The sequence below is a fragment of the Quercus robur genome, chromosome 11 (assembly GCF_932294415.1).
Source record: "Quercus robur chromosome 11, dhQueRobu3.1, whole genome shotgun sequence".
Classification (NCBI taxonomy): Eukaryota; Viridiplantae; Streptophyta; class Magnoliopsida; order Fagales; family Fagaceae; genus Quercus; species Quercus robur.
The window spans coordinates 50,460,317-50,487,965 of record NC_065544.1 but is presented as its reverse complement, the minus strand read 5'-3'; the positions used below and the strand labels follow the sequence as shown (position 1 = coordinate 50,487,965).

The 27,649-nt window shown below is 37.6% G+C and overlaps 2 protein-coding genes and 2 pseudogenes across 2 annotated transcripts; 2 read left to right on the top strand and 2 right to left on the bottom strand.

Annotated features, from left to right (window-relative positions):
• Positions 1 to 263: 263 nt before the first annotated feature.
• On the bottom strand, positions 264 to 7,402 carry LOC126707700 (protein EARLY-RESPONSIVE TO DEHYDRATION 7, chloroplastic-like; annotated as a pseudogene).
• An 11,942-nt stretch (positions 7,403 to 19,344) lies between these two features.
• On the bottom strand, positions 19,345 to 20,367 carry LOC126705182 (uncharacterized). The gene has a single exon (XM_050404104.1). The coding sequence runs from the start codon at positions 20,365 to 20,367 to the stop codon at positions 19,345 to 19,347; it is 1,023 nt and encodes a 340-aa protein (XP_050260061.1).
• Positions 20,368 to 21,460: 1,093 nt separating this feature from the next.
• Positions 21,461 to 22,288, top strand: LOC126705181 (pentatricopeptide repeat-containing protein At1g11290, chloroplastic-like). The gene is made up of 2 exons (XM_050404103.1): positions 21,461 to 21,682; positions 21,815 to 22,288. Exons 1-2 carry the CDS (start codon positions 21,461 to 21,463, stop codon positions 22,286 to 22,288), a joined length of 696 nt encoding a protein of 231 aa, XP_050260060.1.
• A 3,532-nt stretch (positions 22,289 to 25,820) lies between these two features.
• On the top strand, positions 25,821 to 27,551 carry LOC126705179 (amino acid permease 3-like; annotated as a pseudogene).
• The last annotated feature ends 98 nt before the right edge of the window (positions 27,552 to 27,649 follow it).

Below are 27,649 nucleotides of genomic sequence, written 5' to 3'. Positions count from 1 at the left end.
TCCTTTCTCCAATATGGCCTAACCACACATATCTACACGCATGGATCCAAATACTTATTTGTCGATTTGGTAAAAGTTGAAAAAGGCACAGTTGTACTGAGAAAAAATAAGTTTTAAAAAACTGTACATAAGCAATAAGTTAAAAAAGATAGATGAAAGAAAAAAGCTAATCCAAACTCATCGTGTAAATAGCTTTTAAATACCCTGATATCTAGGTTAATGCAAATGCAAATGGACTATATGTTTTGGTGAAACTAACCAAATTAGAGAAAACATTTGACAAGCTTTATTTATATACTAAATCATCCATTGATTTTTTTTTTTTTTTTAAACTTAATACAATCACTAACAGCTACCAAGAACCTTAGTCTATACTAATTCAAAAAGATAAAGTGTTTATAGTATCTCTAGATATATCTGGTATTCATACAGAGGAGAAAAACTCAATGGCCCTGCCGTTACTTCTTATATTTAGACTTCAGTGCAGCAGAAATTGCTTCAGCAGCAGCTTTAGAGTTGTGGGTTTGAAAATTCCCTTTGGGTTAAAAGCCTTTCTGATCTTGAACACAGCCCAAGCAGTACCAATAGCATGTCCTGCAGCATCAAGCCCCTCATTTGTCACCTGTGCTGCTTGTTCTCCATACCTGCAATGATGAAAAAAAAGACCTTCAATATTTTCATTGCTTCCAATTATACTTAAAAGAGATAAAAAAGTTATACTCAAAAGAGAACAAAGAAAACCAGGCACAAACATTATATCTTGGCCAAAACCCGGATTAAAGCCTTTCTGCTCTTGGGTTTGAGAATGCTCTTTGGGTTAAAAGCCTTTCTGATCTTGAACACAGCCCAAGCAGTACCAATAGCATGTCCTGCAGCTTCAAGCCCCTCATTTGTCACCTGTGCTGCTTGTTCTCCATACCTGCAATGATGAAAAAAAAGACCTTCAATATTTTCATTGCTTCCAATTATCCTCAAAAGAGAACAAAAATTATACTCAAAAGAGAACAAAGAAAACCGGGCACAAACAGTATATCTTGGCCAAAACCAGGTCCCATACCAAACGTGGGAGACAGCTTGTGCTGTTTCCCCAACTTGTACCTGTTTTGCATTGAACTGCTGTCCAAAAAAGAAAAAGGTCCAAACCAAGTTACAGAAACTTGGAATCTTGGATGGAATTATGGTATATGGGGCACAACTCAAGATAAGGTTTTCCACATAGGTTGTTGTCTAGCAACCCAAAATTAGTGGAACAAGACCTCAACCAATGGCAATAAAAAGAATCCACTAAAAGAGAACCGCAACACTACAAAATTATGACAATCAAGATTGTACCGATATTGATTAGAGAAATATTCTTGATGACAATGATGATGCAGTTGTTGCATCAATGTTGTTTTCATATTAAGAATTACCTCTGTGAAACAAGCCTAGTAGTCACAACTGAAGTGGTTGACATAACATTCCTTCCAGCAACTTCAACAGCATCACAGACCCTGCCAGCATACATGCATAAATAACACACACTTGAGTGGCAGAAGCATGAAACATACCATAGATTCTACAACTGGACAAACACACTTAAAGAAAGAAACACATGCTTCATATCACAAATTCTTTGGTCGTTCCCATTTTCAAGAGCCTCCTTTTGTCTTCTGAAACTTCCAGTCCCAAATTAACCCTCCATAGATATGCTTTTATATTTCAGTTCCTAGGTATCTAATGTATTATAACTATATTACATCTAAAGGAAGTTTGTATTTCACAGTTCTAAGCCGAACAAATTGTAATCAAATTTGGCTGCAAGTCCTAATACTTGACTTTCTAAATAAGTAGCTATCAATAAAACTAAAAGTCTGAAAAAAAAAATCCAAGAAGCAGCCTATGAATTGAAAATTTGCTCTTCTAAAGTAACATAGTAAGAGACAAACAAGCAGCTTCACCTAGTGTCAGCTTGCTTTGGTAGCTATTAAGGCTTTGTTTGGTTAAGAGAATGGAAAAGTGGAGAGATGGAAAACTCCTTTATAAAAAAGAAGAAGGAAATAGACGTTAAGGAAGGAGGTGAGCTCCCTCCCCTCATTTTTCTCCCCAATTTGGGGAGAAAATAGAACACCCCAAAATGGTGGGCCCAAGGAGAAAATATCCGAGCCCCACCAAAATCACTACCCCCTCCCTCCCCCTGTCCCCCAAACCAAACAACCCCACTATTCAAAATCCCCCCCTATTTTCTCCTCTCCATTTTCCATCCCCCACAAATCACACCTACGAAACACACACCAAGTGACTTGAGAAGAATGCAAAAGCATTTTAGCTTCCAAGAGTTGGTCAGTCTAAATATATGATAAATGGAGAAAGCCTCTCCCTGCCTCTCTCTAAACATAAAATAAGGGAAAGGAAAGAAAAAACCTCAATTGACAAATAAATAAAGAATATGAGATGAATTTACTAAATCCATCCAAGGAAGCAAGGACAATCTCTCCAGGGAGGAGGCTAAAAAACCATCTTCTCTGTCATCTTTGTCAACTTTTTAACCCTAAAATGACCAACCATAAAGTAGCATAGCATTACTTATCCGTATCAAAATTACATAATCAAGTAAAAGGTAAATAAAAATAATAATAATAAAAAAGAAAAAAGAAAAAAGAAAAAAAAGAAGCGGGGGAGGGAGGTGAAGGGATGAATTATATCATAGACAACACAATCAGCTAAACTGACTTATAAAAGTCAACAACTATATCCTATATTCTTTAAACAAATAAGGGACCTGGTTCTAGGACTCTGGCAATCAACCATTATAAAAAAAGGTTTGCACAGTGCAAACCTGCCCCTTCTGTGGGGGTCTTGGAGAGATGATAATAGGCAACTCACCCCAATTTTGGAGTGGATAATACGTGGAAAACAACCATTTTAACAGCTAAATGAAAATTCAATATATCATCTCCCTGGCACTGCCAATTATTATTATTTGTTGATAAATTGTAATAATTAACAAGGGGTAAGGAAGATTTGAACCCTAGTTCTTTTTGTAAAGAAGACCAATCAATTGAGTCACAAGACTCTTGGCCTCCCGTAGTGCCAATTATTATTAGTCCTCTACTGGAGGACTGTCCAATAAAATGCGCTGTCTTGGTTAAATCTTTTAACAAAAACAAAAAAAGTATCCCAACATTGTTTAGAACCAGTTGTTAGGCAATGTAAGCAGGAAACGGATTTTCATGTACTCACCTCACCACCTCTCTAAACCGGCCTCAACACCAACAAGTTCAACATAATAACAGTCCATGTTAGTGTTGGTGTGTTCCAAACACCTTTATTCTTATTTATTGTCTAGCCGTTGGGAATTTATGAGTAAAATAGTCATTGGGCAATTATGAGGAAAATAGCTGTTAGACAATAATTGATAAAATAGCCATTAGGTAATAATTGATAATATAACTGTTGGACTTTTATGGGTTACTAGCCGCGAACCTGCGCGTTGGGCGTGATAATTATTTTTATGGTGGTTTTATTAATTTTTTTTTTACAATTTAAACTAATTTAATAATGAGTAATGTATTTCGTAATTATATTTTTATTTATTATAGGAACAATCACAAATGTAATATAGGAACAATCCAAAACACCAAAAAAAAAAAATGTAAACTTAAAAAAATTAATAAAACTTAACAATGATTAATTGAACCAATATTAGGATAAAATTTTGTTTTTGATAATCTATTAAGGTTATTTTCTTTGTAGAAATTATAATTTCAGCCGCCCAAAACATATTATCAAATAAACAATTATTAGCAAAATCTAAGAATTAAATTTCTATACATGCATTGTTATAAAATAATAATAATAAAAATAAAATTGCAAAAGTTAAAATTTGTCACCTATCCAATTATTTTCATTTGGCTTACCTTTGCTTTTTTTTTTTTTTTATAAAATAAATGGCATTATAGAGTACTTCTAATACAACTATTAAGAGTACTTTGTCCACCACAAAGGATTAGAAAATAAACAAAATTAGTAAAGTCTCATAGTTTAACATCTAAATTGAGCCCTATAAAAAATCATGCTATGTAACAGAATAAATACCAAATTATCCAAATTATGCTATGTAATAGAATAATATTATATTTTTATATGCTATATTTAATTCTTTAGAACGCAATAGGATAACATTTAACAATTAAAAAAAAAAAAAAAACAACAACAACAATTTAAAAAAAAAAAAAAAAACTAAATCACAATTAAAAAAAAAAAACTAAATCGCATTAACCCAAAATAGAGTTTTAAAGAATATAAAAAATTATCAACCTAAAGTAGAGATGCAAGAAAAATAAAAAATAAAAAATCCACCAAAAAATTTAGAGAGAGAGAGAGAGAGAGAGAGAGAGAGAGAGGGAGAGAGAGAGAGAGGGAACCTTTTTTTTTGTGAGGGAAAACTATGTATAGAATAGAAGAGATAGTGACAAATTTATAGTAAGAGAGTGTGAATAAGAAGAGACAAAAATAAAGGAAGATGAAGGGAAAGAGGAAGAATGATATTAATGTAGAGGGTAGTGGGGAGATGAAAAGGTAAGGGAGGAAGAAAGATTGAAGAAGTAGTGGGGAGATGAAATGGTAAGGGATAGAGAAAGGTTGGAGAAGTGTAAATATAAAAAAAAATAAATGTTAAAAACAATTATAAGAAAATTGAAAAAAAAAAAAAAAAAAAAAAAACCCTAAAGCTTGAAAGGCTTCAACGTTTTGTTTTTGTTTTGTTTGTTTTCTTCCTTTAAACTGAAAAAGTTCACACAAAACTCTAAAATTGAACTAAAAAGGTTTTGGGTTGGGCTTGATAGTAGAACTAAATAAATAAAAGGTGGGCTAGATTAATTATACAGATTTATTATATGGTGATAGTGGAAGTAAATAAATAAGTAGTGGACTTGATTTATTATAGGGTGATAGTGGAAGTAAATAAATAAGTAGTGGACTACATTTATAGGGTTGAAAATTGTAAAAACCATTTTAAAATTATAAGACAAATTATATTTTAAAAAAGAAAAGAAAAAAAAAGAATGACGTGGTAGCTGATGTGGCGCAACGTGAGAACAGCAACATTAAACGCTACACTTTAGTTTTTAGTAATATATAGTAAGAGGGTGTGAATAAGAAGAGACAAAAATAAAGGAAGATGAAGGGAAAAAAGGAAGAATGATATTAATGTAAAGGGTAGTGGGGAGATGAAAAGGTAAGGGAAGGAGAAAGATTGAAGAAGTAGTGGGGAGATGAAATGGTAAGGGATAGAGAAAGATTAGAGAAGTGTAAATATAAAAAAAAAAAAAAATGTTAAAAACAATTATAAGAAAATTAAAAAAAAAAAAAAAAAAAAACCTAAAGCTTGAAAGGCTTCAACGTTTTGTTTTAGTTTTTCTTCCTTTAAGCTGAAAAGGCTCACACAAAACCTTAAAACTGAACTGAATTTATTATATAGTGATAGTGGAAGTAAATAAAGAAGTAGTGAGCTTGATTTATTATAGGGTGATAGTGGAAGTAAATAAATAAGTAGTGAGCTACATTTATAGGGTTAAACATTGTAAAAACCATTTTAAAATTATAGGACAAATTATATTTTAAAAAAGAAAAAAAAAAAGAAAGAATGACATGGCAGCTGAAATGGCGCAACGTGAGAGCAGTAGCATTAAACGCTACGCTTCAGCTTTTAGTAATATATAGATTAGTAACCAATAACAATAGACTATTATCTTCATAAGTAGCCTATATAATAGTCATCATAACACCTTTTCTAAAGTCTTTTTACAACTCTATATTTAGATATACACAATTCTACTATCTTTCTCTTCCACTTATTTTTCTACAAGAATATTTGTTTTTAAGAAAAGGTAATATAAGGTTGTTCTTAAACCTTTTGTGATTGGAAGTGCATACATCTCAAAGGTTGACGTTATAGTCTAATCTTGGGGGGTTGTTTGACTAAAAGAACCAATCGCACCGAGTTTTACTTTGGATGGCACGAATCAACTTTTAAGGACAATGTTCTTTGCGTGATTCAATAGTATTGTGAGATTGTTCCTAAATTTATTTATATTTATATTTTTATTGCTTATTTACATTCTTGCTAATTATTTGGGATATTGTTTGTTGTATCAAACTTGTTTATTCATTATTATTTTTCCAACAGTCCAAACCCCAGACAACATCTATTAGAACTACACATGACAAGAAACCAAAAACTAACAATGGGCAGAGTTCTGTCATGATAGCTAAAAGAGCAAAACTTAGGTAGTTTCTTAGGTATTGTATCTTACGTTTCCCAAATAAATCCAAACACATGGCTGCATTGGCCAATGCAGCACAAACAATGTTATTATGAGCTATAAATAAAATTTAATTTGAGAAGCTAAGATACCACGCCTAAGAAAATATACCTAAACTTACCCTTAGTTAAAATCACAATTATTCTGAAAATGAACATATACAAACCAATCTACCACGTTAACCAAGTAAAATTAAAGGCCAAACAACACAGATACAATAACAACCAAATAAATCAATTATTCATAAAATACAATTTCTAAGAAATTAAATTCAAACCTTTCCATCCTCCTCATTGTTTCCGGACTAATCTCTGAAGTAGACCCTGGCCCCATCCTCTTCTTCAAGAACTCATTCCCCCTCTTCAACCTATCCACTGTCACATCCCCACACCACAAAATCCCCCTAATCAATTCCCCTGACCCCGCCGCAATCACCCTTGCCACACTCCCACTATAGTCCTCCACATTGGGGGCCAATGTAGTCCAATACGCTGCCGAGCTCTGTACCATCAATTCCCTCTTGTCCTTCTCCTCCGAAGCCATCTCTCTCTTCACCAAACCATTCAACACCTCACCATCCCCCACTTCCTTCACAGAAAAACAATTATACTTCTCCAAAACCTGATCCAATTCCTTTAAAACACCCTATTGTCCTTTAGACGCAATCGTTAACCCATATTTAACATCTCACACTCTTTCCCACCAAAACCTTCGACCTTTTCATCATTTTCCAACAACCCACTTGCGGGAACACGAAGAGAAAAGAAGTAGTGAGACTCATCAAGCTTCACAGCCGCTTCATCCTTCGCTAACGGCCATTGAATTTCATCACCAACGCGCGCAAGAACAGCCACTATGATGTCACCTTGGTTAAGACCAACTATGACAAGTTCACCACAAGCGAGTTCTACACTATGATCTTTCTCTATGAGATGAACTACCACGCTAGGAACTCTAACAAGAACATTCTCAGAAGATGACATGATTAAGTTTGAATTTGGGTTTTGGTTTGAATTTGAAGCAGACATGATTAAGTTTTTTTAAGGTTTGGGTATTTTATTAGAGTTTGAGGAGTCTAGGATTGAAGGAAAATGAAAGGGCGTGTCGGTTTAAGATTATATGCGTTTGGCTCCACGTTTTCAGCAAAATACGATTTCCAAAACGCCAAGAAATCACGTTTTAGAACCGTGCCTCTAACTAGCTTTTTATGAAAACGCTAGTTTCAATCTCATCACTCAAAAGCAACACAAATGTTTTAGGGGGTCTCTCAATACCTTAAATACCCTCAAGTATTTGCTTAATAACAAATTTATCAACCCGTAAAATTCTCACCTGTGTCTGATCTGACTCTCCAGCGCTTGCAACTTCTTGGCACAAGTTGTTTTGCTGGAACGAAAATCATGCGACACACTAGAAGCTGCGAGAATGAGTCCAATGGTGAACTCTGCAAATTATTTGGTTGAGAAGATAACCACGGCTCTTTCTCTCCCCCTTTATTTGGTCTCTTCACTTTTTAGAATTTTTACTTCTCTCTTTTGTGGTTGATGTTGATTAGCAACATATATAATACTATTACTTTATTTAGTTGTCATCAACTCTGTAATGGCAATAATATAAAAAATAATAATATAAAGCTTTGTAGTGGGGCACAGTGAAGTGACGGTACTGGATAACTATGTTAACATGTTTAGCATGTACTACATTTAAAATAACAGTATATCCTTACCATCAAAATTAAGTCCTTTTTGGTAATTTGCTCCCACAACAAAAAATTTATAGTTTTCAAATTGCAATTTTTACAAGTTTTAACAAACGTTTAATTGTGGTTTTCAAAATTGTGTTTTCAAAACGCACATTTTAAAAACGCACCTTTTGAAACAGCTTATCCAAACAGGCTTTTGAAGGAATCCGAGGCTAAACAGTATCAAAGTGAGCTTACTTTTTAAGCTAGAGTTAAACACAAACTTTTTTTTTTTTTTTTTTTTTTTGAGGAAACTATGTAAAATACTTTTATTCAAATAAGCCTAATAAATCGGCTTGAAGTACATCATGAAATTGTGGGGGAATATCCTCCATCCAAACTAACAAATCTGGAATGCCAGCGGCATGTCTAGCCAGATTATGAGCTAAAACGTTACAATCCCTCTTAACATGAGAGTAATGTAATTCTTCAAAATGTTGAGATAACTGTTTGGCCTCCTCAATGAGCAATCCCATTAGTATTAGCAGCCTTTCTTCCTCCATTAACCCTTTGATAACAAACAAGGAGTCACCTTCCAATACAGCCCGTTTCACCCCCACTTCCAAAGCAAATAAAAGAGCCCATGCCGCAGTTGTTGCCTCAATATCCTCACTGCATAACTCCTGGTGTACCGGTTCTGAGCATGATGCAATCACTGATCCTTGGTGATCTCTTATAACAACTCCGATTGCAGACTTTTTATCATGTGGGAAGACGGCACCATCGAAATTAATTTTGAATAGCTCCGACGGTGGTGGCTTCCAATGAATTCTGGTACTACGAGTTTGCTGCACTGGAGTAGCAGTAGGCAATTTCCGAGCATGGTATTCAGCTAACCAAGACTTCGAGATGTAAGGAATTTGGTGAAGTGAGTCCGTTGGTTGGTTGAGGCGAACCCGATTCCGCTGGTTCCAGATTGTCCAAGCCGTTACTGCAAAGATCTCTGTATGATGGTTGTTTTTAATTAACCACGATAGCAGCTCTTTGAAAGTCACGAACTGAACAAAAAATCGAAAACTCCATAGCTCCATATCCGACTACACCGAATCTAATTCTGGGCAGGACCACAGGGCGTGCATTGAGTCTTCAAAATGGGCGTGGCATCTAACATATAGAGAATTCGTTGAGATGGTTCGACGGAATAGTGCACTCTTCGTTGGCATAGCTTCACGGCATGCACGCCATAACAGCGTTTTCACCTTGGGAGGAACTTGCATTGACCAAACTCCATTCCACAGCTGCTTCTCGTCATTTGTGGATACTTGTGGTTCAGCAGACAACTCTTCTTCCATTTTTAAAAATCTGTATCCGGTCTTGCAACTATATTGGCCATTGCTCGAGTGAAGCCAGAACAGAACATCCTCTGAAGCTTCACTGCTTAAAGGAATAGTCTTGATCAGCCCTGCTTCCTCTGTATCAAACAGTCCATATAACATCTCATCATTCCACATCCTCCTACTTGGGTCGATAAGGATATCCACTTTAGAATTCTCAAATTTTGTCAAGGGAAAGGATAATACTTATGGAGGGTGTTTTCTTGGCAGCCAATGATCTTGCCAAATTCTGATTTTTTTTCCATCACCAACTCTCCACCTAGCCCCCCTTTGAATAACATTTCTCCCTACAAGTATACTTTCTCCCTACAAGTATACTCCTCCAAGCATAAGATCCCATCCTTGAATCCTTGGCCTCCATAATGGTTGAATTTGGAAAAAACTGAGCCTTGAACACTGTGTAGAAAAGGGAGTAATGATTATGCAAAAGCCGCGAAGCTTGCTTTGCTAGTAAGGAGTCATTGAATTTTGCTAAGTCTCTAAAGCCCATGCCACCCACTCCTTTGGCCTTAGTCAAGTCAACCCACTTAACCCAATGGATCTTCCTACGATCTCCTCGTTGTCCCCACCAAATTTTTTTAATCATGGTCTCAATCTCATTGCATAGACCTATTGGAATTTTGAAGCACCCCATGGTGTATGTGGGGATGGCTTAGATGACTGATTTTATCAATACCTCCCTACCAGCCTGTGAAAGTAACTTCCATTCCCATCCTTGAAGTTTTCTCCACGCTCGCTCCTTAATGTAATTGAAACTTACTTTTTTCCTTTTCCCCACAAAAGATGGTAGACCCAAGTATTTCTCATATTGCATAATTTCTAGTACACCCCACACCTCTTTAATTTGCTCCTTTAAAGCTCCATCAGTTGCTTTGCTGAAGAACAGTGCTGTCTTGCTTCTACTTATTTTTTGGCCGGAAGCAACTTCATAGGCATTCAACATCTCCAATACTTTGCCACATTCCTCTATTGTTGCCTTGGAAAAAAGGAGACTATCATCTACAAAAAACAAATATGTTAGTTTTGGGCCTCTTCTACAAAGGGAGAAACCATGAATATCCCCATTCCCTTATGCTTTTTTAAGCAACCCATTCAACCCTTCAGTGCAAAACAAAAAAAGGAAAGGGAAATGGGGTCGCCTTGCCTAATACCCCTTGTAGGGTGAATCATTCCACAAGGTTCTCCATTCACTAACACTAAGTGCGTAACAGTTTTTACACACAACATAATCAGATTTATCCATCCTTCATTGAACCCCATCCTCCTCATTATGCCTTCCAAAAAAGGTCATTTCACCCTATCATATGCCTTACCCATGTCAAGTTTAACTGCCATATAACCATGCGAGCCAGATTTATATCGTTGCAAACAATGTAATGTCTCAAATGCCACCATTATATTAGCAGAGATAAGTCTATCTTTGGTAAAGACAGATTGGTGTTCTGTGATGATTGAAGGTAAAAAAATTTTTAAACGGTTGGCTAAAACTTTAGAAAAAATTTTATACAACACGTTACACAAGCTAATAGGACGAAATTGGTGGGCATATTCAGGGGAGTGTGTTTTGGGGATCAGTGTGATAAAAGTATGGTTAATAGATTGGGGCAAAGTACCTGAGTTTAGCCACATGAGGATGGAGGAGGTAACATCATGACTAACTGTTCCCCAAAAGTGTTGGTAGAATAGAGGTGGCACTTTGTCTGGACTAAGAGCTTTAAAGGGAGCCATTTGTTGGAAAGCCACTTCTACTTCATGTACTTCAAATTTTTTGCATAATAGGCATTCATCTCATCAGTAATCACCCTAGGCACACACTCCCACACCTGTGAAGAATCCAAATGACCCGTAGAATTGAATAGTGAATGGTAGTAGCTTACAAGAATTTCTGTAAAGTCTTCCAGGTTGGTCTTCCATGAACCCTCTTCATCTCTCATACCTTCAATCAAATTTTTCCAACTCTCTCCTTACATTCCCAAACACATTCTTCTCCCACCAACTCAAATCCCTACCACATTTTTCAACTCTACCTACAATCCCTTCCAAAGATTCGTTGTCACACCTATTCCACACGGCTTCGACAATATCAGAACAACCCGAATTGGACAACCACATTACTTCAAACCGAAATACTTTCTTCCTTTTAGGAGGATCTAGTCCCGAAAACACAATAAGGATTGGGTTGTGATCCAAAGAATCACACCTTAAATTGTGAACCCTCGTACCAGGAAATTTTAAAAACCAATTATTAGTGGCCAAACCCCGATCTAGTCTCTCCCAGATTGAATTGCCATTGTCAAAGTGTCTAGCCCATGTGAATTTAGGTCCTACATAACCCAAATCCATAAATCCACACTCATCTAAAACTTCTCTAAACAATTGCATTTGATTATGAGGTCTTAAAGCACCTCCCACCTTTTCATCTTGTTTAATTATCTCATTAAAATCCCCAAAGCATAACCAAGGTACTTCAGATTGAGAATTGAGATACCTGAGTTTCTCCCATGCTTCTGATCTTCTTGCTATTTCAGGCTCACCATAGAATTCGGTTAGCCGCTATTCGTTTTCTGAACCCCTATTTATGATAGCATCAATATAATACTTGCACGACCCCACTACTGACAGATTTATTGAAGACTTCCAAAACAAAGCCAAACCACCACCTCTACCCTCCCGTGGAACCATCCATTTGTGATCATAATCAATGCTTCTTTGTATAATCTCCAGCCTTGCATCATTTGTAAGTGTCTCAGCCACAAACATTACAGAGGGATCTTTTGCCCGTGTGAACTCCATAAGCTCTCTCTCTGTACGTAGGTTCCTAAGTCCATGACAGTTCCAGGCTAGGCAACTCATTGCTCCTGGCGGGGCTGAACATCAGCCTCTGCTAATATACTAGATGCCTCTTCACTATTCTGAGAAATCTGAAGGCGTTTTGAAAACAACTCCACATGGTCGTCAGAAATCACATGTTCTCTCTTCTTTCCTGTAATTTTTTCTGTTGGTTTACTCGGACCTGGGGTGGCCGGCCTACATCTGCGTATCCAAGTAGGGAGGACACATTTTGGTTGGTCCGAAACCCTAGTGGGCACAACCCTAGCAGGCACGTGTGCATTTTTTCCGTTTTTCCCTTCAATTGAATTTATGTAATTAATTCCCTCACTTGTCTTTCCTCCCACATCCAGTTGATTTTCCTTTCCTGGCACCTTACCCATATCATATCCCATTGATTGCACCGTTTCAATATTAATTGCTCCCACTTCTGGATATTTTTCCTTTCCTGGCATCTCACCCACGTAATATCCCATTGATTGCACCGTTTCAACATTAGTTGACTTCTCTACATTGTTGGACTCTTCAAGTAAGCCATTAAACACGGAATTACATGTAGGCGTGATAGGTGGAATCGCGGCATTTATGGGGTTTGAATCACTGTGACCGTTGCATGTTAAATGTAAATTAACGTTCTCTTTGTAACGGTCAGCCTGTGGATCATTCTCCGGCCTGGTGATCGGTTCTGAGTGGTGGGGCTGCGCTGGCCTGTCTTTCTCCCTCTGATCGCCGGCTTTACCATGGTTGGTTTTCTTCATGTTCGAATAATAACCTGGTACCGAGACTATGTGTCTTGTTGAAGCCACAAATGGCTGTGCTCGTAGACTAGGACCGAATTCCCTTTGTTCACTCTTAAGGGTCCCTTCACTTTCAATCCAAAGCTCACAATCCCGGTCGTCATGTGTGAGGCGACCACACCAATAGCAGAGATTGGGTAATCTTTCATACTTAAAAGAAATCCACACTTGCTTCTCATCGTTCAAGGACACAAGACGACCACGACATAGTGGTAGATTTATGTCCACGGCAACTTTTACCTGGATAAAATTGCCCCCATCGTAGAGCTTCGGCTCCGATTGGCTAATAACCTCTCCCACAACTCCACAAATTTTTTTTGCTGCCGCAATGGTCGTGAACTTTATTGTAGTCCATGGACTTGCACCCAAAAGTTAGTCCTTTCAAACTTGAAATCCTCCAATGGTAAATCATGATCATAACGTTGCATGACCACCAAATGCTTGTCGAAGCTCCATGGTTCACTATTGAGGATTCTATCGACCTCCTCTTTAGTGTCAAAAGAAAACAGCATCTCATGGTCTCCAATCTTTTGGATTTTGAAACCTTTCTTTGCACGCCACAAGGGGGTGAAAGTCCTTGCTATTGAGTCGACATTGATAGCCCTCCTCGTTGTGAATCTCATTGCTATGGAGAATTGTTTGACACTCTCATCAGTTGTGAGACGGCAACCCGGCCCTTCCCTTTCTGTTAGGGACAGGCGCGTCCAAGATTGTGCCAAGTCCTCCATGAACTTTTTCCAACCTCAACACTCTCACAAAAGTTTCCCAAACCCCTCGAAAAAAAACACCCAACAAGCCTTGTAGTACACGTGGTACTCCAAGGAACCTCTCAGCACCTTCACAAGAAGGGACAACCTATTCTACAGTGCAAGAAAGTCAAAGCTTAGACCCTACACTCTCAAGCAGCAGAGAAACCAAGATCATAATAGGATGACTTAATTTACAATGATGAGCATAGTTGTAGTTCAAGTGGTATGTTACTTAACACAAACTTAGTTAGCATGGGAATGATATAAAGCTATTATTCTTTCCCGCGCTTCATAGTGACGCCGTTTTAGTTATGTTTCTGGCCAATGGGACCAAAATACAGATTTTGGAATTATATTCTTCTCCAAAAAAAAAAAGAAAAAAAAAAGAGGAATTATATAAAGTATTGAATTTAAGAATTAGATAAGAACCAAAGAACCTTGAAGTTGTTATAAAAAAAAAACCTTGAAGTTTTTATTTTTTATTTTTGACAAATGAGTATTCGAATCTTTTTTTAAGTATTTGACTATATTTTCGAATGTATACAGTTCTCTTGTTCCTACACAAACCAAGTTATTATAGGGAGGAATTCTCTGAAGGTGGCCATAAAATGTTGACCAAGAAGTTTCAAACCTAGGATCTCATGGGTATCATGAGGCATTAGGAATTACTTAGCCAACTCCTTGGGTTCAAAATATTAAATCGGATTGGCCGGTTCAACCGAAAATCGAACCCTTTTTAATTCTTTGATTAATTTACTGATTTTTAAAACCATAGTTCAAATCCCTATTATTAATTATGGAATTATAAAAAAAAATTAATAATGTTATTAATTTACGATTATCATCTTTTTTTTTTTTATGGAATAATTTTTCCTAAAATACATATATTTTTTTAAATGGTTAGAAATATATATTAGTATGTTGTGCCATGTAAAAATTATATATATATATATATATATATATATATATTAGTATGTTGTGTCCTATATGGCTCAAGCCAAAACACTCCCACTCTTCCATGCACTTGATACATGGGTAAGTACCATCCAAACTAATGAGTCGGGTGGTTCCTTTTTTTTTTTTTTTTTTTTTTTTGAGAAAAAGGTAAGAGATGCTTTATTGAATAGAGAAAAACACATGATAAAATTACACCGCTAAATCACCCTGGAATACAGCATCCAGGTCCTCGGGTAGTTCTTCCACCCAAACGTTCAAATCTGTAGATAAAACTGCTCTACGTGCAAGGGAATGTGCTAACTTATTACCTTCCCTCTTTACATGATGATAACTACACAACTCCAAACATGAACCCAATTGGCGAGTCTCCTCCACCACATGACCAAAAATAGTTAGGCAACTGCCATGTCCGTTCAAAGCCTGAACAACTCGCAAACAATCCCCCTCAACCATGACCTTGAAGATGCTCAGTTCAACTGTAAAGATGACCGCCCGCCTGGTTGCCAGTGCTTCCGCCAGCTCCACCGTTTGGGGCAATTTGATCTTCTCACTTAGAGCTGTGATGATATTGCCACCTGAGTCCCGAAACACCACACCCAACCCAGCTAAACCCAAATGCTCAAACAGGGTCGCATCGAAGTTGGCTTTGTAAACAGGTTCCGGAGGTGGGGTCCACTTGACTGAGGGATGAATGATGTTCGGTTTCGTTGCTCTTTTCTGCACTTCAAAGAACTCTTCCACCAGGTTGCACGCACGTCGACCAACTTCCAGCAATGGCCACGTGGGCTGGCGTTCCCTCAAGTTATTTCGCCGCTTCCAGAGGCACCACGCAATAGTTGCAAACCATGCAACGTTAAAGCTTGAATTCTGCAGCAGCACGCTTTCAAACAGGTCCATGAATGAGCTGTGACGTTTCTCATACAGTGGAGCAAAACACCTTACTGACCGCCATACTACTTGGGCTTGCTCACAGTACCACAGGCTATGGAGGATAGATTCTTGAGCTTCTTCATAGAGAGGGCAGAGAGCATCCCTCACTACATGTCGTCGGCACAGATTCATCTTTGTTGGAAGCGAATCCTTTACAGCTCTCCACATGAAGTGACGAACACGATTCGGTGCACGGATTCGCCAAATACCGTTCCACACCCCTTTAACGCCCTCTGAAGATGACGAACTAGTTTTGGATGTCAAAGCGGCACTTGATAACATCTGGTAAGCACTTTTAACGGAATAATCACCACTTGGAGTTAGGGGCCAGATGATTTTGTCATCAACAATGTCTTCACTAACATAGATCCTTTTAATCTCATTCGCTTCCCAAGGATAAAACACTCTATCTATAAGATCCATATTCCACTGCTTGGGATTATGCAGTAGCAAATCACTAACCTTATTAAGGTTGGCATCCGGCCTAGGAGACAAAACCAGCCCAAGAGTATTTTCAGACAGCCACCTGTGATTCCAGATATCGATCAATTGACCATTCCCCACTCGCCATACCGCCCCATGTTGGATGACTTCTCGTGCTTGCAAGATACTTTTCCAAGCGTAGGAACACTTGGGATGAATAGGAGCATCAAAGATGTTACCATTTGGAAAATATTTAGCACTAAAAACTCGGAATAACAAAGTGTCTCTTTGGTGGAAGAGGCGCCAAACTTGCTTAGCTAGCATTGCATTATTAAATCTTTGAATGTCCCGAAAGCCCAAACCTCCCACAAACTTAGAGTCGCACAAATTACTCCAATTAATCCAGTGTATCTTCCTATTGTCACCTTGGCCCCACCAAAATTTGCGAATCATAGCTTCAATATCCTTACATAATCCCATTGGTAACTTGAAAACACTTATAGAATAAGTGGGTATAGATTGGACAACGGCCTTTATCATGATCTCCTTCCCGGCTTGTGAGAGCAACTTCTCCTTCCAACCTTGCATCTTGGCCCAAATCCGTTCCTTGATTTGTGTAAAACAAGCCTTCTTATTCCTTCCGATAAAAGAGGGTGAGCCCAAGTATTTCTCGTAGTGTTGGATTGCAGGAACACTAAGAGAATTTTTTATTGCTTCTTGTACATGCACATCGGTATTTTTGCTGAAGAACAAAGTAGTTTTATCTGTGTTCACCATCTGACCCGAGGCTTCCTCATAGCATGTCAATAACTCCTTAATTTTCTCACATTCCTCCAAGGTTGATCTACAAAACAAAAGACATTCATCTGCAAAAAATAAATGGGTTAGTTTTGGCCCATTTCTGCAGATAGAAGAGCCTTGTATTTCACCATCCACCACTGCCTTCTGAAAAATAGCATTGAGGCCTTCTGCACAGAACAGAAAGAGATAGGGTTATCAAGCCCTTTGGTTCCCCATTCACCAAAATCGAATAAGTTACCGTGGTAATGCACTCCATAACCAAAACCACCCAAGACTCCTGAAAACCCATCTTCAGCAATACTTTCTCAAGGAATGACCATTCCACTCTATCATAGGCCTTGCTTATATCTAACTTGAGGGCCATAAAACCTGTCTTCCCTGTACAATTATTTTTCATATGATGCAGAGACTCAAAGGCAATGAGAACATTATCAGTGATAAGCCGATCAGCTATAAAGGCACTCTGTGTATCAGAGATAATAGAGTTAAGCAAAGGCTTCAGGTGATTAGCAATCACCTTACTTACAATCTTATACAGCACATTACATAGACTAATTGGTCTAAATTCAGTCACTTTTTTCGGATTTTTAACTTTAGGAATTAAAGTTATAAAAGTGTGATTTATAGATTTCAAAATAGATCCAGAATTCAAACATGATAATACAGCCTGAGTAATGTCCATACCCACATCTGACCAGTAGGTTTGATAGAACAATGGAGGCATCCCATCTAGCCCTGGAGCTTTTAAAGGCGCCATATCCTTTATCGCCCTTTCCACCTCATCTGCGGAATATGGTTTTGCCAAATCTGCATTCATGGAATCAGTCACCACCTTCTGTACCCCATCCACTACTCGGTCCATATTCTGAGGATTTGATGACTTGGAAAAGCTTCTCATAAAAATTTGTAAGTAAACCCGAAAAGCTCTGCTCCTCACTTTGCCAAACTCCATTTTCATTTCTGAGCCCTTTAATAAAATTTTGTCTCTTCCTACATGTTGCTGCACCATGAAAAAACCTTGTGTTCTGATCACCACATTGAAGCCATTGTACCCTTGAACGTTGATGCCACATTTTTCTTCTTTCTCCAGCAAGCCATGCAATTCGGCCTTGAGGTTGTCAACTATCCCTTGGTCACCACATTGTACAGATTCAGCCTCTGCCACCCATGACTTCTCTTTAACCACCTTTATTTGTTCCTTTACATTCCCAAAAGTTTCTTTGCTCCATCTCCTTAGCTGCTTTTTGCATTCTTTTATTTTAGTGGTAACATTTAACATAGGTGTCCCTCTCCGTGGACCAGCCCAAGCTTCTGCAATAGTGACTTTGCAACCCGGGTTTGACACCCACATCGATTCAAAGAGAAAAGGTTTCCTCCGCCACCTCTGTCGTTCTCCATTTGAGTCTAGAGAGAGCAAAAGTGGCCTATGATCAGACGTGTAACAATGTAGATGCTGCACTCTTCCTGTGGGAAACCTGGCCATCCATTTGTAATTCGTAACTCCACGATCCAACCTCTCCCAAATCAGTTCTCCTCTCCTACACCCATGCCAAGTGAAATCCGGCCCTGAAAAACCCAAGTCCACGAAGCCACAACTATCCAGAGCATCTTGGAATGACTGCATTTGCATATGGGATCGTGGCACTCCACCTCGTTTGTCACTCACCTCAAGAAGCTCATTGAAATCTCCAATACAACACCAAGGGAGTTTCGGTTTTAAGCTGAGCATACGAAGCATAGCCCAACCTTTATGCTGTCGACTTGTTTCAGGCTCCCCGTAAAAGCCTGTCAACCTCCACGTGTCATCCGACCCACCGTTCACAATGGCATCGATATGGTACTTTGAGAAACTGTCCACCCATACCGTCACATTATTCTTCCATAATAAGGCTAGTCCTCCTCCTTGGTCATCACTTGGGACAACAAACAAACCCACAAACTCCAATCTATCTCTAATCCGTGTCATTTGTGTCTTTCTTGACCGTGTCTCCGAGAGAAACACGATCGCGGGATCTTTAGCTTGTATAAGTTCACCAAGCTCGTTCTCTGCGTGGCGGTTCCCAAGCCCCCGACAGTTCCATGTTAAGAGTTTCATTGTGCTCGGCGGGGCTGGGAACCAGCCTCCACCGCTTCTGCATTTTTCGCCTCTGTTTTCTTTTTCTTCCCATGCACACTAGCTTCCTCATCTTCGTAAAAGTCACGTACAGACCGCTTGGACAATATAGATTCATGTTGGATCAGCCCTTTATCAGTCCTAGGCAGCCCACGAACTTTAAAAGTACACTTTCCTTTTGCTGGACCTATGTGACCAGCCTCCTTCTCATTAAAGCTTGGCCCATATGTTTTTCCTGAGCTTCGAAGGCCCATTGTCTCAGGCCCATGCAAATCCACATCCTAACGTCCAGCTAAATGCCCATGCAAAGATTCTCTAGTATTATCGTATCTTGCCAGCTCACTATCAATCTCCTCTAGCTGCGCCTAAAAATCTGCATTATTATTAATCTCAGTAATAACTTCATTATTATGAGACGTTACCTCCGTGATTTCCGTGGCTGCCAAATCTGTCCGTTGCACCACCGTAGGACCCAAACTCTCGACCTCTCTGTCGACCTCCTCCCTTTCACCGCCGTGCTCCCCAATTTCCTCTTCATGAGGATCAATAATCCTCGCCTTGTCCCTCTGATCTTTCACAGAAACATCTGGAATGTCAGAGGTATCCACTGGAATACTATCCTCTTCATAGCCTTCTACCTGGATCACACTCTTCTTAAAAGGGTGTGGGGTTGAGGCTCTCAACCATGGCCCAAACTGCCGGACCCCCATGCGTAAGAGATCTTCGTTCTTTGTCCAAGCCAGGCATTCCCTATCGCTATGTGTAAGCCGTCCACAGCCATAACATATATTCGGAAGTCGTTCGTACTTGAAGTTCACCCAGCCCTTCTTACCACTAGCTGTAGAAATCTTCCTCCCTCGGCACAAGGGTTTAGTAATATCAACCGCTACCTGAACACGCATAAAATTATAATTTTCAGGATCCTCCACTTTGGTTTCTCCTTCATCCACCACCCCGGCCAGAGACACAATTTTTTTTGCTACGATCAACGATGAACTCCGAATCGAAAGGTCATGGACTTGGATCCAAAACCTTGTACTGTCGAAGGTTACCTCCTGAATGTTCACCGTTTTCTCTACTCGCTTCAATGCTACCAAATGCTTATCAAACGTCCATAGTTCACCCTTCAAAACCCAATCTAAATCCGTCTCATCCGAGAAGATGAATAAAACCCTATGGTTCCCCATATCTCTGACTTCAAAACCTTTCTTTGTTCTCCACAACAGTTTGAGAGTTCTACCAATAGCCTCTATATTGATCGCCCTCACAGTGAAGAAACGTGCCGCCAAAAGGAACTCCTCACCTAATAAATCATCTTGCACTTGAAACTTATTCTCCTCACTCTCTGACAAAGAAAATTTCCCGCACATTGCTGACAGTTTCTCCATCTCTTTGCGCACACCGAAAAGGAAGAATACTCACACACCGGGGAGAGAAAGCTAGACTCAAAACTACCTTTGCCTCACTTAAGAGCGAGTCGGGTGGTTCCTAATATGGACACTTAAATATTTGCATAACAGGTTCCTATTTATAACTTTATATGAATATATGTGTGTGTGTATATATATATATATATAAACTCGTTATGGGATACTTTGAAAATCCTAAAAATCGATAGTATGATAGATGAAACTTAAAACTTTCAAATTTATGACGTCTTTCAAATTCATTGAGCTTACCACCTAAGTGTCCTCAAATAAACAATATAATTTAAAAAAAAAAAAAAAAAAAAACTTAAATTGTAAGTTAAAAACATGCTAAAGTTAAAAGGATATAATTTATAATTTAGACCTCTTTCTTTGAGCTCCATTACTCTAACCTTTTCTATATATATATATATATATATATATATATATATTTTTTTTTTTTTTTCACTTCAAGTCTACACATTAATGGGCTTGGAGCTTTGGACTGGTGGAGGCCCTTAATTGGTCCACCCAACATGAACATGTCGGACAAAATATTAGGCCAGGCCGAAGTCTTAAATGAGCCCAATGCCTGAACTAACATTTTATGAGCGCATATTTTTTTTGGAGAAACAACATTTTATGAGCATTAGTATTGGGCTTTGTCCCAAAATGATAGTATTTTTCCATCCACAAACACTAAAATTACGGTTACTCGAAGGTGTAATTGTAAAAAAAATATATATATATATATATATATATTTTGGTATTGTATAATAGATAAAGTAGTTTTTGAGATATAAAAATGAAATTTTTTTTGGAAGAAACCGGTCTCAGCAACTTTAACATCCAGCTCTTTATAAACATGCTAAAAAATAAAAAGTAAAAACAACTCTACGTGATTCATGATCTTAAAGCAGATTAAGAGAATCCCATTTGCTATTCTGCAATTCAAAAACTTTTCCATTACATCACAACTTTATTGTCCAAGCATTGACCCATATGACTCCTCCAAACTCTTAAACAGCTATCTGAAATCCGGAAGGATTAAAGATGCAGAGAACCTGTTCGACATATGCCTGACAGAGATGCTGTCTCATATTCTATAATGATTGTTGGTACAGCTATGTTAGATATGTATGCTAAGTGTGGAAGTATGATTAATTCATATAAAGTAATTGAGGGAATGAAGAACCCGGGTTTGATTTCCTGCAATGCAGTGGTAGCCGGGTTTGTACGCAATGGACTCTTTGAAGAGGGCATTGTGTTGTTTAACCAGTTCCGGAAGTTTGGTTTGGTACCTAATGTGGCTTCGGTGTTAGCTCTTATAAGGTGTTGCATTGGTTTGGGGTCACAGAGGCTTTGTGGATGTATTCATGGCTTCATTGTTAAAGTTCCTCTTGTTTTGGATGTATCTGTCAATAATTAGGTTCTTGATATGTACTCAAGTTTGTTGGATTTAGATGCTGCAGCAAAAATATTTGATGAGATGGAATGCAAAGATGTTATCAATTGGACAACAATGATAGGTTTGTTGATTGATCTTGAATGTGCCGCTTATGCACTAGAGCTTTTCAGCAGAATGAGGGATAGTGGGATCAGTCATGACACAGTGGTCATCATGAATCTCATTTCAGCTTGTGCAATCATCGGGGATTTGAAGAGAAGGAGAAAAGTCCAGGCTCAAGCTGTTGTTTGTGGATTTGGTTCTGAGCTCACTCTTGTGAACTCTCTAACTGCAATGTATTCCAAGTGTGGTGACTTGAATTCTTCTATAACTGTTTTTGATCAAATATCTCAGAAGAGTTTAGTTTCATGGACAGCTATGATTTTGGGCTATGCACAGAATGGACACCCAAGAGAGGCTTTGAATCTCTTAGTTGAAGACTTGAAGTTAGACTAGGAAATTTTTTTTCCTTGATCCAACCATGTTGATTGGTGTTTTATCTGCTTCTGGTGGACTTGCTGCTTTAGAACTCTGCCAGCAGCTCCATTGTTTTGCTTTTGAAGCTGGTTTCTCCTCACATAGACTGGTTCAGAACAGTCTCATATCAACCTACTCAAGAGTGTGGGACTGTGGAACTTGCCCACACTTTTTTTAAGGAGATGGGTTATCTTCAAAACGTATAATCTCTTGGAATGCAATTATAAATGGGTACGAGATCAATGGCGATGGAGATACTGCATTGGATAGGGACATGCTCATTTGGTGGTAACACATAATCAAATCACTCTTTTTCAAGATATAACTTTTTAAAACTTCATTTTTTTTTTAGATGCAGTATTTTCAAACAACTTCATCATCAAAAAGTTGAAAAATAAGTTGTATCAAACAAACAATCCATGATTTAGGGATCACATGAGACTTGAAAATCACTAGATTAACTACTTGGGATTAATCCTATGTGTATGTCTATTTATACATAATGGTGCCTTATAATTAAACAGTATGATTGTAAATCGTGATTTGGAAGGGATTACACGTTGATGACCATTCCTACGTCTATTGGATTTGATACAATGTCTTATTGTTTAGCAATGGCATTATGTCTATCTGTATCAATTTTTTAAGGTTTAAGGGTTTGTAACAATTTTTGCTGAAAGAACCTAGGGGGTTGGCCAAGTTGGTTGGGCTCTTGATCTTAAAGTGCTTGTACTAGGCTCAACTAGGTGTGCTCCCTAGTTCGAGTCCTGCTACCTGCACTTTGAAAAGAATTTCCTGAGCCAGTGCTTTACCCCTTCGTGAGCTCATTATCTACAAATAAACACTAAAGCGATTATATCCACAAAAATTTATTTACTTTATGTTTTAATTTAATCAAAACTGAAGTGCATAGAGTAAGAAATGAATTTTAAGCCCAAAAAGGTCTTGTACAATCGGCTGAGAATTACTCATTAAGTAGGGTTTATTAGTTTGAATCTCTCCCTCCCATTCTCCAGCTTACTGTAAAAGAAACTTACTCGTCTAAAGAAGATGGGGGTTGGGGGGATTGAATCTTGTTGAATAAAATTCTGAGAGGAAATTTTGGGAAGTAGAGTTTATTAGTTTGAATCTCTCCCTCCCATTCTCCAGCTTACTGTAAAAGAAACTTACTCGTCTAAAGAAGATGGGGGTTGGGGGGATTGAATCTTGTTGAATAAAATTCTGAGAGGAAATTTTGGGAAAAAAATTAAAAGTGTGTTCCATTTATTCTATACTCCAAAAAGACTAATTAGGTTAGCATTATCAGGTTACCTCTAATACTATTGTCAAGACCCTAGGATTGGCTAGCCACATCTTCGTTATGTCCCAACAAGACTAGTCAATTTACATTTAAGATTCTTTGTAATTATGTATATAGCTCAGTTCGACCTAGTAAACACTTGATGTATGACTTAACACATGCCCACAACACACATTTATCTAATCCAATCCACATAATCAGACATATGACAATTAAAAAGCATTTTGCACTACCATTTCTTTCTAAAAAACTTTACTAATATTTTTTTTAAAAAGGGCAAGAATTGAATCTTGTACCAATACTCTAAAAAATTATAATGTTACTATTTAACTTTAAATATAGGAAATTTTAGAAAAAGCACTAGGAAGTGTGTTACATTATTGAAAACAAGCACGTTGCACTACCATCTCTTCCTCGCAGTAGTTCAAGTCATCATCTTTTCTTGTATATATAAGGCCACTCTCCGTATTGTGAAGTACCCATCACCTTCAACCCCTCTCTCTCTCTCTCTCTCACACACACACACACAGACACACAAAGCATACTATTTCCACCATTACAGAGAACCATGTTGGCAAGAAATCGTACTCTTCCATCCAAAATACACCATGGCGCTGTAAGACCAACTTAAGCCTTTTATACCTCTCTCTTCTAGTTGAAGTACTTCTTTTTATTCTTACATGTATGTTCATTATTCAGGTAGAAGAGAGGCACGACATTAGGCACTACTTGCAAGTAGAAGTTCAACCAAAAATTTAGGCTGAGACTGAAGCCATAAACCCTCAGTCCAACTATTCCAAGTGCTTTGATGATGATGGCCGTTTGAAGAGAACAGGTAAATATTACATAATTTAACTTTAGTATGTCTACTTTCATGCACGAGGATACCATTTTGAGTAATTTATCATTCTTTTTGGATAGTAAACTCACCATTCAAGTAGAAATAGTATGCCTATGTTTTGTAAAACTAACACCTAGTCACAGAAGAAGTACACTAATTATATCTTTGCTTTTGAATTTGCAATCTATTGAGGCTCATGGGGATGCCTTTCTTCAATTTTTTACAATCTTCATAAGTTCCAAGCACATCATTCACTTGTAAAAAGTCATGAAAAAGTCATTTTCTTTATTACCATGTACATAGAAATAGTATAAAGTCTATTTTGCTCTTATTTCTACAACTTATTTTTGAATATGCATCCTCAATAGACTAACCAGGTCCTGTCACATGTATTCTTTTTTGTCACTCTATTCCATTCAAAGTTATACCATTTTTTATCTCCTTAATTCACTTGTCATTTTTTATTACTTTTTTCTAATGTTATTTTATTTCTTTCAAAATGAATAGATTGATCTGTTCTCTAGGACCAACTTATGTCTTCATGGTAAAACTAATATCATCCAATGAGTACAAAAGAACTGATTATGATAATGATATGATTGTGCAGGGACTTTTTTGGACTGCAACTGCACATATTATTACTGCAGTTATTGGGTCAGGAGTCCTCTCACTGGCATGGGCCATAGCTCAGCTTGGTTGGGTTGCAGGACCTGCTGTCCTGATCATATTTGCCATTGTCAACATCTATACTTCGAACCTCCTAGCACACTGTTATAGGGCCGGTGACCCTGTTACTGGACAGAGAAACTACACCTACATGGATGCAGTCAAGGCTAACTTAGGTAAGTGAAATGGTGTTTATAACTATAAGATAGAAACATGTTTAGATTTTATTTCCAAGATCTAACAGTGCTTAGAGTATCACATTATTTAAAATTTTAAAATAACGTGGCACTGAATACACCTTTAGACTTGTAATATTTAATTTGAACCATGAAATGGATCCATTTCAAATGGAAAGGTCATGTTATGTGGGTTGATTCAGTACCTGAATCTATTTGGCATTGCAATATAATATACAATTGCAGCATCAGTCACAATGATGTGAGTTTCCCAAGTATACCAACTCGTGTTTTGCATTCTGTTTTAGAATATATACATATATATTTTTGGTTGAAGTGTTATAGAATATTACTAGTTTGTAACAAAAGCTTGCATGTTATATTAGAGGAGAGAAATAAATTTGTACTTGGGAAGAAATCAATATCCTTTGCTCTTATGTTTGTGTTTTATTCAGGGCAATAAAGAGATCAAACTGTTTTAATAAGAGCGGTGGGAAAGATCCGTGTCACATGTCAAGCAATGAGTAAATGATAACATTTGGAATCATAGAGGTGTTGTTTTCTCAGATTCCTGACTTTGATCAAGTATGGTGGCTCTCTATAGTTGCAGCAATTATGTCATTCACATATTCAAGCGTTGGTCTTGGTCTTGGCTTAGGCAAAGTTGCAAGTATATACATACTGATAATCTATAGTAAACTTTGTAGATATATGCAAATCACACTTGAGCCAATCATATGTGATTTATTTACTCAACTCTGTGATTACTAGATATGTCATCACTCATTGAACATGGTTTGTATTAGCAACTAACAATATTGAAAGCCTAGAAACTTTTACCCACCCCAAAGTATATATTAAAATTAGCTAGACACCATGCCTCACGAAACGGAGATCGTTGTTTTCAAATCTCCCTTTCCTTTTTTTTTTTTTTTTTTTTTTTTTTTTTTCTTGGGACCAACCTCACTCATTAAAAAATAAGAAAGAGAGAAGAAAGAAATAAAGATTGAAATTGTTTTCTGCATAGAAGTGTAGAACCAAGTCACCAAGATAGGTATGACTAACTGCTACCTTTGTTATTGGCAGAAAGTGGGAAATTCAAAGGAAGCCTAATGGGTATTAGCATAGGGACATTAACAAAAGCAGGAACAGCAGTCACTGCTACTGAAAAGATGTGGAGGAGTTTGCAAGCTCTTGGAGCTATTGCCTTTGCATGTTCTTTTTCCATCATTTTCATTGAAATTTAGGTACTTCATTTATATACATCTGGCCAGAAAATTAGATCATTTATATTGTTAATTCATCCATGACGATGATCATGATCAAATACCGTTCCAACAAATCAAATAATTTGTGAAATGCTTGCCTCCATAGGATACAATAAGATCACCTCCTGCAGAGCACAAGACCATGAAGAAGGCTACTTTATTTAGCATCATTGTAACTACAGTGTTCTATTTACTCTGTGGATGCATGGGATATGCATCCTTTGGTGACCTTGCCCTGGAAATATTTTAACTGGCTTTGGATTCTACAACCCTTACTGGCTATTGGACATTGCCAACGTAGCAATTGTTATTCACCTTGTTGGTGCATATCAGTTATATATGCACTCTCAAGTAGTAATTAAAAATAGATTGCTGTACACCTTTTGGTCTTAGTGAGATTAAGAATCTTTCTTTGCATCTCAAATTAATATACATATAAACTGCAGGTCTTTTGCCAGCCTTTATTTGCATTTATAGAGAAATGGAGTGCAAAGAAGTGGCCAATGACGTTGTTGGAAACTCGCCTTTCTTCAATGACGTTGTTGGAAACTTGGAGCCTTTGGATTCTGGCCACTAACAGTTTTCTTCCCAATTGAAATGTACATTTCTCAAAAGAAGATTGCACCCTGGACAAGCAGGTGGGTTGGGCTACAGATAATTAGTGTTACATGTCTCTTCATTTCCATAGCTGCTGCTATTGGCTCCTTCGCCAGAGTTGTTCTGGATCTCAAGACTTACAAGCCATTCAAAACTAGTTACTAAAAGAGAGCCATTGGTTTTTTATATAGTTTTATAGATTACTTTTGGGATTCTAGTAAGGAATAAACCAAAACTAGCTTCCAAAAACCCCCACTATACACTTGCTGTATAATTAATGGCAAAAATCTTGTATATGCTGTAAAATCTTGTATATGCTGTGTTGCCATGCCAGGGTGCTTGGCCACAAAGTTGGGACTCTAATTTAAATCAACCCTTCATATAAGTTTCAAAATCATGTTTGTTTTTAATAACTTAAGTCTTTGTTCCTCAAGTATCTTTCAACCATTTGGAATACGGTGCTGGCATGTTTAATGTGGTTAGTCTGATAGG